This window comes from Pipra filicauda, unplaced genomic scaffold (genome assembly GCF_003945595.2).
Source record: "Pipra filicauda isolate LSUMZ 115617 unplaced genomic scaffold, ASM394559v2 scaffold261_size1826302_pilon, whole genome shotgun sequence".
Classification (NCBI taxonomy): Eukaryota; Metazoa; Chordata; class Aves; order Passeriformes; family Pipridae; genus Pipra; species Pipra filicauda.
The window spans coordinates 1653928-1668754 of record NW_024104378.1 but is presented as its reverse complement, the minus strand read 5'-3'; the positions used below and the strand labels follow the sequence as shown (position 1 = coordinate 1668754).

General features: G+C 42.4%; 1 protein-coding gene and 1 long non-coding RNA gene across 2 annotated transcripts; one reads left to right on the top strand and one right to left on the bottom strand.

Moving 5' to 3' along the window:
* Positions 1-218: 218 nt before the first annotated feature.
* LOC113982175 lies at positions 219-14767 on the bottom strand. Its single transcript, XR_003538680.2, has 2 exons — positions 14365-14767; positions 219-1621 (listed from the first exon to the last, which is right to left on the bottom strand). It is a non-coding gene; the product is annotated as an uncharacterized LOC113982175 (long non-coding RNA).
* On the top strand, positions 10951-13722 carry RIPPLY2 (ripply transcriptional repressor 2). The gene is made up of 3 exons (XM_027710186.2): positions 10951-11385; positions 11630-11694; positions 13426-13722. Exons 1-3 carry the CDS (start codon positions 11047-11049, stop codon positions 13589-13591), a joined length of 570 nt encoding a protein of 189 aa, XP_027565987.1. The 5' UTR covers positions 10951-11046; the 3' UTR covers positions 13592-13722.
* Positions 14768-14827: the final 60 nt, after the last annotated feature.

Genomic DNA, 14827 nt, shown 5'->3' with positions numbered 1-14827 from the left:
ATTTACTGGAATTCTGGTTTATGGAAACACAGACTCTTAAACACAATACTCAAGAAGTCTGGGAAATAGAAATCTTAACTGATAAATAGGAATGTGAGTAATGTCCTCATGGGACACTTAATCATAGCAGTCCAGTTCAACAAGAGAGCAGAGAGCTGTGGTGAGTCTGTCCATCTTGCTGGACTTCATTGATACACAACAGTTTGGTTAGAAGGAACTACAAAACAGGTTTGTGCATAATTTATTAAAAATGAAGATGTATGTTTTAAAATAAACAAACAAAATTCAAGTATTTCTCAGCCTGTACACAGTTATATTACAGAAATAAAGAAACGTGCACATTTGCACACACAAAGACAAACCTTTTGAAATAAATGATTTATTGAAAATTATATCCTTGGTTCCAGTGCTCACTGAGGTGTGCTGTTAAGCCAAGCTAATTTCTTGTGTCTGCCTCAGAAAGGCATTACCCCAACTGTCACTGTGGTTTGCATGCATAGCACAGAGCAGGACACAAACCCCATGTCCACCTCCTCCAGGGAGTGCTCCCAGAAAGCTTACGCTGCCACTGCTTTCTGGCCCTGAGTTCCATTACAGATTTGTCCTGCTACTTGGCCTGTGATAGGGAATCCCATGCCCATGTAAAGCCCATAAAAATGACAAAGCCTAGTGCTGCTCATGCCTCTGGTCCTTCTCCACTGTCAGCCTTACATACGTACCTAAGGGTGTGCTGAGGAGGCTGAGGCTGATGCCATTCATAAATCCAAGCTTTTGCAGAGTATTCACAATGGTTCCTCTCATTCCACTACACCAAGGGCATCTTGAACGCAAGGGAGGATTAAGCCTGGTCAAGCCAGTACTTTCCAGAGACATTACCTCTCATTTCAACCCTTACCCACCACTCCCTCCCCACCCCCTCAAAAAATGGAATTCTCCAGAAGATTAAACACGTTAGCATTTATGACTAAGAGCAAGCAACTGAAAACTCCATGTGGAACTTCCTATATGTGTTGTGCATGCAGAAACCCTTGGGTATTTTACACAGAAATGTTGATTATAATTATAGTACTAGAACATCTCTACTGCCAAAGCGTCTGCCTTGCACCTGCTCTCCTACCATGGAAAGAGAGCAATAAAGAGAACAGAAGCTGCAGCAGGAAAGGGAAGAAAAATAGTAACCTCTTTAGAAAAATACCATCAGTTTTTCTTTAAACAGTTTTTTTTCTTGGCTTCAGTGTGGGAAAAAACAAGCATGGCTCTTCCACTATTTCCTTGCTCATGATATAAGCAAACTCATGAAGGGCATCTCAGATCTACAGTTCTTTGAAGAACTGCAGTGAAAGGATGAATCCTCAGAAGACAATATTTTCTCTTTGTCTGGTTGAGCAGACACAGGTCTTGCGGTGTCAAGACAGGCTTTCCTTCCCTTCCTCCAAACGGAACACGTTTATTGGCACTGTGACATCAGCTGAGAGTCGATATCACTCCCTTGCAGTTCAAAGTAAAGTCACTGCAGGTTTCAGAGGAAGCCAGGGCAGGATTTAAAACTGTATTTCCTTTAGAGGCCACTGAATCCCTTCTACATTTCCAGCGTGCTGCCAGTCAACATGAGGGTTTTTTTCTGATAAAAGCAAAAAATGCATCAGTAAATGAAGCCCTCAGCTATCCTGCAGTTAGTACATAGCCCTGGTTTTCATATATAATGAAAATTATATATGAATACATATATTAATATATACTCTAATATATGTACACATTCAAAGAAAAATATCTGAACAAGGTGCTTAAGAATGTATATATATAAAAGTTGCTTTAACAGAACATTCACTTAATATTTGTGAAAATTATGCCTAGCACTCCATATTCATGTCCTCAGAATCCTTTCTATGTAAGTCGGTAAATAAATACACAAACAAACCCAGCATTAAATATACATGCTTCAATGTATTTAAAATATTCATTTTAGACAGAAAGGCACTTGGTGCACACGTCAAACAATTTTTTATTTTGGAGTATTTGCCAAATGCTAATGTCACAGACAATATGAAAGATCTCTTGCAGTGCTGAGATAATGAACTCCCAAGGTAATAATTTCCATTATTAGCTTTGCATTTTAGCTGGAAAACACTCTTAAAATTCTTTATGTTTTATATTTCCTCTTAATAGCAGCACCATTTTAAAAAATATATATTTTTCAAAATTCGTATTTAGGAAAATACATCTGACAAGGTTTAGATTTGCTATTTGTCACTTTCCAACTAGGTAATATATATTTGGGTAAGAATTACTTTAATATGTATTTCATGTATATATATATATATATATAAATTCCATATATAGTCATGGTATACAGATATAAGTATATGTATATTCTGGAATGGTAAGAATATCTATATTCTTCTATATAATACATGTTTTATATAAAATATATTTTCACAATATAAATATAAATATAGCTAGAGGTAAACATAAATTCTGTGAAGGTAAGAAAACACAAACAGCAAGAATTTACAATGTCTATCACAGCCACAAAGTATTTCAATAACAACAACAAAAAACTATATAGTATGGACAGTTATTTTGGAGAAAGAACCAGCTGAAGAAATGGGAGGTAAATGTAATGGAAAAATTCAGACTATTTTTTTTCACTCATGCTGCAGTAATGCCTAGAGGCAAGAGAGATACTTGGCTGACTAACAAAATGCTAATTATTCAGAGACTTCTGTTTCACAGAGTAAAGCCACATCAGTAACTTGGAAAGTGGGATATGTGGAATTCTTAAAGCGTACTAATGAAAAAATCTGTCAGGAGAAAATTTAAAAGATAAGACAGGAAAAATTTTTAATAATGTGATATCACACTTATTTGCCATCCTGTCTTTCATATTGTGAATTTCATATTGTGAGTGCAGGAATGCAATGTGTGATCATGAGAATGTGGCTATAGGTTAAAGAGGAAAGAAATCAATAAAATTTTAAGCAGAAGAAGGTGATTCCAATATTGAGGATGCAGCTTTAAAAACATTGTGATAGTGTTCAAGTTCTTTAAAAATGACAAGTTCATTCCTATCAGACAAAATTTGCTATCATCTACTTTGAAATTTTTAGCTGTGTACCATACCTGAGCATCCGCATCAAATCCAAACATTGTACCTCATAGTTTTCCACTCAATATAAAATATATTGAATATTTTGATATATCTATATTTTGATAGTGATATCTTGAATATGAAGTTTGGGCCTATAAAGACATGCATAAAAGCTCTTGAGGGAAATTAAAAAGGGAAATTAAAAATCTCCAGATAAAATATACCAGAGGTGCATCTGTCTCACACTCTCAGACCAACCGTGTGTCAAAACAACATTATTAGGACTGTGATAGAGAGCACCAGAAAGTTAGAAAAGTGCCAGAACTTTGGTTGTCTACGCAACTTAAATTCAGTTTGCACCTGTATACACATTATGGCAGTCAATGGCTCCACCATCTTCTGTTTTTCCCAAGTCCCTTCCCTCTCCCGGTGCCCAGAATAGCTGATGAGAATGTATTGAATGGTTTTTCAAGATATCAGTTGTTCTCTGCACAGTCTGCACCCTCTGACGCATTCTTACATAGCAAAAACTTGCAGACAGTATTTCAAAATGCTGCTCTGATGGCAGGGGGGTTGGACCTAAGTGACCTTTAAGGTCCCTTCTATCCCAAACCATTCTATGATTCTAAGATTCTGCAGTGCCAGTAACCATGGTGGCTGAAGGCATTAATTAACAGAGTTCATGGAGCCTCTAGGGACTACTGCTACCATTTTATACCTAGATAACTAATATCAAAAAGGCTCTTTAAACCCGGCTGGCCAGTTTGAGATAATGAGGATCTCATTTTTCCATAGCTTTGAATTATATAGTACTGCATTTAAGGCATGATCCTCATTAATTTCAAGTGCAGTCAGGAGCCTCATATCTAGAAGCCGATGGGACTTTTCCAGTAGGTTTCTCAGGCTTTGCCAGAGTAGGGTCTCCAGAGGTCCATATAGGCTTTGGGAAGGTATACATTGGGGCTACAACTCCTATACCTCTTTTTTTCCAACTCCATTCCTCTCTCCCTTTCCCTCAAATCTACTAATATTTTAGTCATGTATCTTCCCAATTTGGCTTTTCATCTCACTTCTTATTAATCAGTCCCAAATTCTAACCTCCTCTCTTCAGACTACCTCTGGGACCAAGACATCCAGGCCCAATATCCTTCACTAGGAAGAACCTGTCTCAAGCCTTCCGACTGTTTTCCCAGTCTTTCCTTCATTTGTAGGCACTTGGAGCTCTTCCTGTCCTCAGTCCTTCACCTGTTTTCTTACCCTGTTTAATGTTATTTCTCTCTCCCAGTCTCTCCTTCCATCCATCTTTCCCTCTTCACAGAACCTATTGCTACCTGACATCACCAATTTACTCTTTTCCAGTCCAAATTGTCCTTCCCATGCTCAATGCTTTCTTTTGCCAGCTCCTCTGTCAGTCACTCTTGCTTTGCTTCTGCAAACTTACTCCTTGGTGACTTGTCCTACTCCTTCCCTCTTCCTGTTCTCTACTGCCTACTAGGGACTTGGTCCAGTCTGCTTGCTCAAACATGGTCTGCTCTTTCTACACCCTGAAGATGCCCTTCCCCCTATCTACTGGAGACTACTCCTCCCTCAAAAAAGGACCAGAACTTTTTTATGTTGCAATATGATGTTTCTACCATTTCTCCCCCATCCTTGAAAGTGTTCAAGGCCAGGTTGGATGGGGCCCTGAGCAAACTGATCTAGTAAGTGGCATCACTGCCTATGGCAGGGGGGTTGAAACTAGATATTTAAGGTCCCTTTCAACCCAAACCATTCTATGACCCTTGAAAATGGCTCAATGATTTGAGCTGTCTCATTTTGATTGTACTTTCCCCCCCAAACTAATTCTCCTACGACAAGAAAATTTAGCCCAAGTAAAACTTGGAAAATTATAAGCAATGGAAATTGTGATTTTTAAGGGCACTGATAAGCAGCCTTAAAAATAAGTGACACCAATATTTACTCTTGGTACCTCTGCCATTTATCTGCATCTTCATTTAAACAGGCAGACTAGCAGCCTCTACCAGCCTATTCCTCGTGCTCAGTGCTACCACTAAGGAACCCTGAGATGTGAGCATGCCATGAAGAAGTGCTGAAATTCTGACATAATGGAATTGGCAGCCTTGTAACATCAGTCACAAGAAGCTGGGGGAGAACTGCAGGCTTAGGGGGTCTTTGTCAGCGCTTATCTCTGGGCACCAGTGTGAGAGCTCTGACATCCCTGCAGTGCAGTACAAGACACCGTGTGTACTCCTCAGGGCTTGCACTGCTTATCTTTAGGACTTACATCACCTTTCTCAGGTGCTTGTTTGTTGGAGGTACAGCTCTGTTTCTTGCCATTCATTCCTTCCGGACAGAGGTTAAATACTGCATTATATACATCACCAGATTAGTGGCATGTATCCTTTTGGAAAGTTGATGCTGTGCTGATAGCTTGGACAGACAAGGGAAATTGAAAAATAACCACTCTGCTTCCATTACTATCTTCGTAGCCAGGAAAGCAATAAATCTGAAGAAACAGTTAATTGAATGGAACATTGTGAGAGGACAAATGACATTGCTAGGGACTGTATTACCAGAGGAGTGAGATCAGGACATTCCAGTGATTATCTTAATTTCTTCATCTCTTCTGTCAATAGCTCTTGACTTCATTTCATTTGGCTGCCTCTCACTTACTTCCAGAGGCAAGAGGACAAATCCTGCCAGTGCCACACTGCAGCACTGTGTGCTCCAACTGCAGCAAACACTGTGACATTATGCTGCATTATGCTGAGGCAGCCAGACACTTCTGCTGAGTGCTGACATCAGTGATGTATCAGTGTTTCACTGACTCCCATTCTATTAAAAGAGCTTAACAAGGTTGGTGTTCAGCACTGATGTCTCTGTTTATCTGCAAGGAATTTAAAGTGCCCATAACTCAATAGCAAGTGATGCTCTAATTTTTTTGAAAGATCCCTGTAACTGGTGGCTGATTCCATTACACATTCTCAGTCCCTTGATGTGCTGCTTTCCAATGTGGATCCCTTACCATTTGCCAGCCTGGGCCTGGGAGTGGAGTGCAATGGGGGAGGGAAATGAGGAAGCCCAAGCTGCTGTGTGCAGTCACACCTTGCCACATGGACACGTGGAGGTCTCAAGTAGCTGTGTGTGTGCCACAAACACAAACCCGTTGCTCAACTCCCAGCAGATACCAACAATCACCCGACCACAAAGTTTATAACAGCATCAGGACTGGGGTAAATCTAGGAAAGCTGGAAGTTTTCAGTCTTGTTGACAGAGCAGAGTGTAAGAACTGTGCTCTTTCAGGTGTGGCCATTCACCCCTGAATCCTCTAGCACTGTTACCAGGAGCTAGGCTGCCAATAGCAAAGAGTGCATGAAAAGATGTGCTTTTCTGGAACTGCATCCCTCCTTTTCACAAAGTTTCCCTTCCAGTATTTCAGTTTAACAGAGGAAGGGGAAGAATAATTTTCTCTATAAAATGAAAGAAGGATGTTTAATGCTATTACAGCCTAGTCAAAATCCGGAGAAATGAGGCAAAGTGAAATGGATGTGTCCATGAAAGAGCATTCCATCTTCAGGCCTCCAAACATACCCCTCTGTAGGAACCACATGGCACTTGGGCTTAAGTGGAATAACACTCTTTGAATATGTGCTACATTTTTGTGTATAAATAGGATGGAAAAAATACACAACAGCAATAGGATGAGCACAGTCTTTATCAGCCAAGCAATAGTTTTATAGCCATTGGTATCATTGGTAATGTGAATAGACCAATTTGCTGATTAAGTTCTGTTCCTTTATTTTTATTTTTTTTTTTAATAAGAAAAGTTAATTTGTATTTATTTTATTTCTTCAGATCTAGTTTGGGTCTCATATTATTTACTAACAAAAAAAATCATTTTGTGGAAATGTTGAATGAAACCGAGTTTCGGGTACATTAGATCTATTGAAAATACTGTATCAAGACCAAATAATGGTAAGGATAAAAGTTGGCAAAGATATCTGTGTTGATCTTTGTCCTTTACAGACTGATGTTTTACTTTCAAATTATAGCAGAAAAAATGCCATACATGTCATATCACAACTAAGAAATGCTTGAGGCTTCATAACACACCATTGCAAAGTTTTCAGTAAAGTGTTCGTAATTGCACACAGATGAACATCTACCAAAGCTATCCACATAAAGTTCCCGTGCAAAATTTGCTTTTAGTGGCAAAAAAATGATCCATTTATGAGCTAACAGACCAAACATGTAAATAAATGACATATGCATGCGCAGCCAATATCAATATGCAAATATCAGGCTTAGACTTATTTTCCAAAAATTGGTCCTGAAGTGTTGCCAAAAGTGAAAGCGTCAAGATGAAGCTAGGCTATAACATAGTCAAGACCAAATTTTTTCAGTTAATCAGTTTTCTCAGTTCAGTCTCAGTAAGCAGAGGAGCAGTTCCATGTTTGACCTTGCTTTTCTCCACTAAAACGAAGTCCTAAAAAGATCAAACCAATCCTCTCCCTATATCAACTCATGCAATAATTTTCATACAATAATTTCATGCAATAATTTCCCTGCTTTATTAGTGAGAGCTTGCTCTGCTTTCAGAGAGGTGCATATAAAGCCATCTGAGTGTCCTCTGTCCAGATATTCCCATGTCCAAGTGTGATTAGCACTGTCTTGTCAAATTTAGCTCTAAGCCATTTGTGAACACCTTCTTTGTTTATAGTAGCACACTGAAATCTCCAAAGACCTCTGTGTTTGCTCTTCTGTGTATCCTATTAACAGTGCACTACATTTCAAGATGTCATACTGCAGAAAGCTACAAAAGCACTTTTAATCAACCTAAACATAATCAAGTGAATTACTTTCATTCTGGATAAATACTGCTTGGTATAATTCTGACAAAACAAAATTGGGTTTTAGTTCTATTGCTGTAAATCCAGAGTGACTGTACAAGAATTTTTTTGTACTGCATTTGAAATTCTTCAATTGCATCCCTATAAAAATTCAACTGTGGCTAAACAGGATTGAACCCCGTAAATGACCAGCTATCATCTGCTTGGAAAGTGGTATAAGGAAATTTTCAAAAATATATGATCTTGAGAGAAATTTTCAAGAAGCTGATAACTGGCAGAATGCCCAGATATTTTCACTATTCCACAAGAGAGTAAATAAAACTATATAACATAATATTTTAGTTTTCATTCCGGTATAAAGGAATGACTCCCAGCTGACTCCCAACCTTGCTTTACTAAAGGCTGTCTAGTTACATAGGTGCAACCAACATCAACCTTCAACTCAGGACCTGGAGTTTTCTTAAAAAGCTGAAATTCAAAAAAGCAGGAACTAAGGCACAGAATGGGAAATATTGCTTTAGTTAGAAGAGTCAAGAACATGCATGAGGGGACTACCTCTATCAGACTTCATGTTGAATTCAGCACTATGCATTCCACTACTATATGCAAAGAACCAGTTTTAAGTGTGTCCCAGCACTCCCATTTGTCTATTTGCTCAGCAGCTGTACATAGCCAATCTCCTCACAGAGATTTTAGCCTGATGAAACTGTGGCTCGGATAGTAACTTACCAATACACTGTTACTGTTGATTTGTGCACAAACTGTAAGAGACAAAACATCTTCTATCCCTGATTTACCAGTTTCTAGCCTGTATGTCAAGGTCAGGGGGAAGACAGCAAAATGTTAAGATTTGGGGTTGGGTTTTTTTATGGTGTCAATGAGAACAAGTTATTAATTCAATGACAGACTTTTCTATTTCTCTCAATAAACAGGACTGCATTACTGAAGTGTAAATCCAAGAAGACAGTGTGAAAATATGCAGGGGAACAACAGCTGTTAGTCATTATTTTCTCCTTATCCTTTCAACACCTCTGTTTCAATTTGCCCTCTAATGGGTAAATCACACTTTCTCCTTAGGACATTTTCTCATGTCAGGCAGGTACTAAAAAGAGTCTTGAGACAATTAAGAGTCATTGGCCAAAGACACCCTGTCTTTTGTTGCTTTTACTGTAGATATTGAAACTAATTGTTATGCTTTATCAAACAGATAAAACTGATGTGTTCTCTTAGTCCTTTGTGATAGAGGATGTTTCTGCTTTCCTTCTCTAGACATTGAACCTTGCTTCTTTTTTTTCCTTATACAGCCTCTCTTACATTTCTCAAAAGAGAAATATAAAATATAAAAATTATTGCATCACTTTGTTTAGGCCAAAGAAGAATCTACCATCAGACAGCATTTAAACATTTGTTTTATGGTTTACCTCATCTGACAAGGCTTTGCAGTAGCTATACGGAAAAAGAGGAAAAATAGAAACAATTTTGCTTATGATCACATTCAGTGTAATGCACAAGCTACTTTACTCTGCACTATTCTCCATTTCTTAACTGTAAGAGGAATATTTACTGGTGTTTGAGCCATTGGTTCACTCTGAATTTAATTAATCTGACTCTATGCCACAGAGAAAACGAGGCAGGGAAAATGCAAACAGCTACAAACATCACATGTCCTACTAAACTGGACTTTTTAACAGAAAATACATTTTCCTTTAATAACTCTGAAAGTCATAATTATCAATTTTTCCAAGGAGTCAAGTGGCAGAAAGCTCCAAAGTGACAGAATATGTCCACTGATGAAGCTGGAGTATATCACAGCATGCACAAGCTTGAACACATGCACTCTTCCAACTATTTCTCTTTCAAAGTAAGTGGCTGCTTTTCTTCAGAAAGGCAATTCAGTTTACATCTGGTTTTGACTTAAAGATTTGAAAGATTACCCTGATTACATTTCTCATACAGCTTCTAATATGTAACTTTTTTACAACTGGTACTGCTGCTACTATTAAGTGAAATGGATTGTGCAGAAGATGTTGTGGAGAAGGCACAAGTCACCTGGCAGCTATGCTTGGGCAGTGCTAAGGTACACACACTCCTTATGGCTACACTCAAAAAGGCAAAATATTGTTCCAAAGAGTGCCTCAGTCTTTGTGGTGCCTCAGTCTTAAATGGTAGAATAAATTACCTGGATTTTAAGCTCTCCTTCATCATCTAGGGCAGCTCCATCCCACCAACCCTCCTAGCTTCCTCAGGGCTCATATTATTACTGTTTACCAGCTCTTACATAACTCTGTTGTTTCTGTTGCCCGTCACATGCATCACTGATTGCAATCTCAGAAAGAAAAGGGGAAACAAAAATAATAAATAAAAATAGAAACAAAAATAAGCTCCCTTGGTACCGGGGAACATGGAAATCTTAGGAGCTTGGCATAAAACCTGGCACATGTAGTGACAGCGTCTGATGCTGGCAGCGGAATGAAATATTGGGACCACGTGAAAAAGAATAAAGGAAAGAACATTCCCTCCGTAAAAATACCCTATATATATGTATATGTGTATATATGTATGTATGTAAAGAGCCACCATGCTAACTAAGAAAACAATGTAGTCTTAGGGGGAACGCGTCAGGGACCGTACCTGCGGGTGACGCGTTATTAAGGAAGGACCCCTCCAAAAGATATCATGTTCCCCGCCACCCCGGGATGAGATCCCTTTGTCCGTGCCCGCTCCCGCGGTGAGCGGCTGGCGCTGCCCTCACCCGGGCGAGCCGCAGTGCCCTCGCTGCCCACACGCCGCGCCTCGCTGCTTCAGGGCAAAAACAAACACGGGCTGAACAACAAAGGGCCGCGCTGGCGGCGGCCGGGCCGCTCCGCCGGGGCGCAGAGCGGCCGAGCACGCCCCCGGTGCCGCCCCCCGCTCCGTTCCCACAGGGGCTGCCCCCTCCCGCCCCCTGGCAGCTGCCATGTGTCTGTTCAAGTGCGATTAACACCGACCCGCCAAATCCCCCACCCCCCGCTTCCCCTTCCCGGGCCATTTGGGGCATGCACGCGCCCGCGCCCCGTGTTTACACGGCGGCGCCTTCGCGCGGAGCCTTTTTGTGGATGGCGCTGGCAGATGAGCCGGGGGAGGTGGGGGCTCCGCGCCGCGCAGCGCCCGCCGCCACCGGCTATAAAAGCCTCCGGGCCCGCAGCCGGCAGGGCCAGGCGAGCCGCCGCGGACAGGCGGAGGATGGAGGGTGGCAGCGTGGAGTGCGCCTGCCCCCGCCCCCGCCCGCTCTCGGCGGCGCTGCCCCCGCAGGGGTACTCGCGCCTCTCCTCCTCCCCCCGGTGCGGGGGGCGGCCCGGCCCTGCCCTGACGGCCCTGCCCTTGCCCTGCAGCCCGGCGCCCTTCTGGAGACCATGGTTGCCCGCGCCGGGCGAGGCGGCCCCGCGGAGCGACCCCGGCCCCGCAGCGGTGAGTGTGGCGGGGGCGCGGCGGAGCCTCTGCCGCCGGCATCGCCGCAGGAACGACGGGGGAGTCTCGGCGGGGTGGGGATGCTCGGGGTGGGGATGCTCGGGGTGGGGATGCTCGGGGTGGGGATGCTCGGGGTGGGGATGCTCGGGGTGGGGATGCTCGGGGTGGGGATGCTCGGGGTGGGGATGCTCGGGGTGGGCCTTGTGCCGTGCCGAAGGGCTGACCTCTGCTCTCTCCTCCTCAGCCTCACGGCCCCGGCGGGCTGGCGGACGCCTCCCGAAAAGTGGCGCAGTACACGCACCCCGTCAGGTAAGTGGCTGTTCGGGCCGCCGCCGGTCCCCGCGGGGGAGCTCTGGGCACACGGGGCCCGCTGGCGCTGCGCGGCCAGGAGGAGAGTCCTTTGCTCGGCAGCGCAGTGCCGCACCGCTCGATCTCCCGCCCCTTTTGTTTCCACCCATATATTTTTGTATATATTAAAGTCCCTGGGGAGTGAATTGGCCATCTATGTGCTTTTGCACTGACTGCTCGTTGGGCCAGTGATTGCCAGCATTTGTGAATTTGACATCTTTGAGGTGTTGATGTGCTTCTGTGGTGTGGGATTTGACATGCTACGCAGTTATGTGGGCGTTTTTTGTGGTGGCGGAGTTGGCTGAAGCCAGCTACTCATTCCTGGGCCCAGGATTAAAAAAGGAACGGGGGTGTAGTTCCTAGGCTGTCTTGCTGTGCAGACATTCAGCGCCCTCACAAACCAAGAAAGCAGGTACAGGCACGGGAGAGAGTGGCAGGCAGAGAGGGTATGGACTGTCTAAGCAACCATTGCGAAGGAAAATACTTGTGTAACTACTGCTTTAATGATGAAGGTAATGATAGTATCTGCACTGTAAGTTTTGAAAAGGAAATGATGAAAATAACTACAGTTGAATCTGCAGGAGAGTCTACATTCAGAAATACTAATAGGTGTCAAGAGAGGCTTAAAGTAATTGCACAGGTAGTTCTTCCAGACAAGATGCAGCTTTCTCCCAAATCTGGGTGCTGATCCTTCAAATACTGATGCACAGATTAAGCAATTGCACAGGCTTACTTCACTGTGACTGCTCCAATACTTAGGTATGAGTGAATTCTGCTGCAGGGAATGAACACGTTACAAAGCTGGTGTCAGTTACTTTGTGCTGAAAAGAAAAGCAGTGTTCTGTTAAACAGTAGCCTAGAAAGTATTTCTTGTGATTGCTAGAAAGCTGTCTAGTTCTGTATCTTTAAGCATTTCTATTATAAACAATCTGTAGTCAGCATTTCATTATGTTGCAGTGTGCTAGTCTCTTGGCTCATGGGACTTCCATGGTCTGTTTCTTCTAGCTATTTCCAAACTGCAAGTAAAAGAGGATGTTAGTTGAAAAGGAACAGGAACTGTGGAGTATATTAATTGCAATGTATTATCACTAGCTGATAGCCCTTGTCAACTATGATATCACCAATTTTTGGTAGTTTCTAGATACAACACAGACTACTTTAAAATCTAGATCCACGGGGCATTCTTCAATAGGGAGTTTCTTGGAAATATCTTTCCTTTCAGTTTGGGATTTGTTTCACACCATTGTAAACAACTATCTAGGCTGGAGACCTTCATTAAGGAAACTCTTAATTTAATCCAAATATATTTTGGATTCTGTTTGACACCTATTATATTCTCTAGGAATAGTTCCAGTTGGGGCAGTACTACTTGAATCAGATCCCTGGTAATACTGTTAATGAGGTACTGGAGTGTGAAATTTCACATACGTTGGATCTTGGGCTTTAGGGTAGTTTTGCTGCAAATCTAGCACTTCAAGTGCATCTTTATGTCTTCAGATGAAAATACAGAATCCAGGGAATGTTTTTTGTTTTTTGTTTTTTTTTTTTCCTAATCATATGTAGAAAGTGATTTAGTAATTGACCACGTGAGGAAAAGGATGCTTGTCTTAACAGAATTTCACTTTGGTTTCTGCCAGCCACCACATAAAGTATGTAATAACCATAAGCAAATCTATTGTATACTTGTTTCAGACTATTTTGGCCCAAATCAAGATGCTATGATTACTTGTATCAGGAAGCTGAAGCACTTCTGAAAAACTTTCCAGTTCAAGCTACAATTTCCTTTTATGAAGACTCAGATAGTGAAGATGATGAAGATGAACTGGAACAAGAATCAAGAACAGAATCAGATTGCTGATTGCAGGGAAGGCCAATGCCACTTCTAAGACTTAATTTAAACTTAATATAAATATGTATTATAGTATTTTTAAATATAATTTATTTCTATGTAAGTTATTCTTAATAAAACTGAGATGTCTTATAATTTAACTGAGCTTTTTCCTTTGTTCTATTCCTGTCCTGGTCTAGGCAGGGAATGTATTGATTAGTATTTTTATCTGACATTCTATGTTTTGTTGACCATAACCTGAACACCAATTTTAGGAGCAGAGAACAGATGCCTTGCTTTTAAGGGCTCTATGGTTATTTGACTTTGTCAAAGTCTGAGGACACAAGGAAAGCTTTCCATGGTGATTTAGTAGGCTCCATATGGAAGTGTATCAAGGAATCATTGGATTAAGTATTCTAATGTGCTTGCTGTTACAACAGAGTTCCAAACATGGAGAAGAGAAATAATACAGCTGTTTTCTAAACGGAGAGAAGACTCCAAATTCTACTCTAGGTTTTGATTTTTGAAGAAGGTGTTTGGCTTAAGTTACTCATACCCTCATGTACATGTACTGTATTGTTATACATGATAGTTTCCCACTGCATTTGTTTGTAAAGTTGACAACAAGAAATGAGAAAAAGGCCTACTGTGATTTCTTATTGTGAGTTTGGTTTTAATAATTGAAGCAAAGTTTGGTACCAGTCATCATGAAGGCTAAAGGCCCTAAAAGAACAATACCAACAAAAATCCAAAATTTTAAGTTGAACACCAGTGCCTCTGTCAGGTAGAGCTTTTGTACATACCTGGATATACTCTTGCCCGAGTGCTGCGTGTGTCGCTGCAGGCGGGGCTGGCTCAGCGTGCCAACAACATCGCTGGAGTGGCTGCCCCATCACATCTGCTCCCAAGGGACCCGATGCAGGAACGAATCGGGCCCTCATACACAGCCGGGCTCAGCATTTAACCTCCAGGGCGTGGGCAGCAGCAGCTGTGTCAGTCACGACAACCTTCCAGCTCGAGACCTTGGCGCTGGGAGACCTGGACGTAAAGCCAACCTTCGAGCGAAGGGAGGCAACCCCCGGCGGTGTACTCGGTACACGCCGCTCTCTCCCCGCATAAATGTCCAGCCCCGGGAGGTTCCCACCGATCCGACCCCGAGCCGGCGCCGCCGGCCCCGATCGCGGCCCGGCCATCCCTGGCCACCGCCCGGCCCCGGCCCCGCCCGGCGCGGCGGAGCCTGCGCGCTGTGCCGGAGCTCCGCCCGCC

Coding starts and splice junctions, on each gene's coding strand:
- RIPPLY2 (XM_027710186.2), top strand. CDS start 11,047: ATGAGCCGGGGGAGGTGGGGGCTCCGCGCCGCGCAGCGCCCGCCGCCA. Junction 11,386..11,629: donor GCGACCCCGGCCCCGCAGCG/GTGAGTGTGGCG, acceptor TCTCCTCCTCAG/CCTCACGGCCCCGGCGGGCT. Junction 11,695..13,425: donor CAGTACACGCACCCCGTCAG/GTAAGTGGCTGT, acceptor TACTTGTTTCAG/ACTATTTTGGCCCAAATCAA.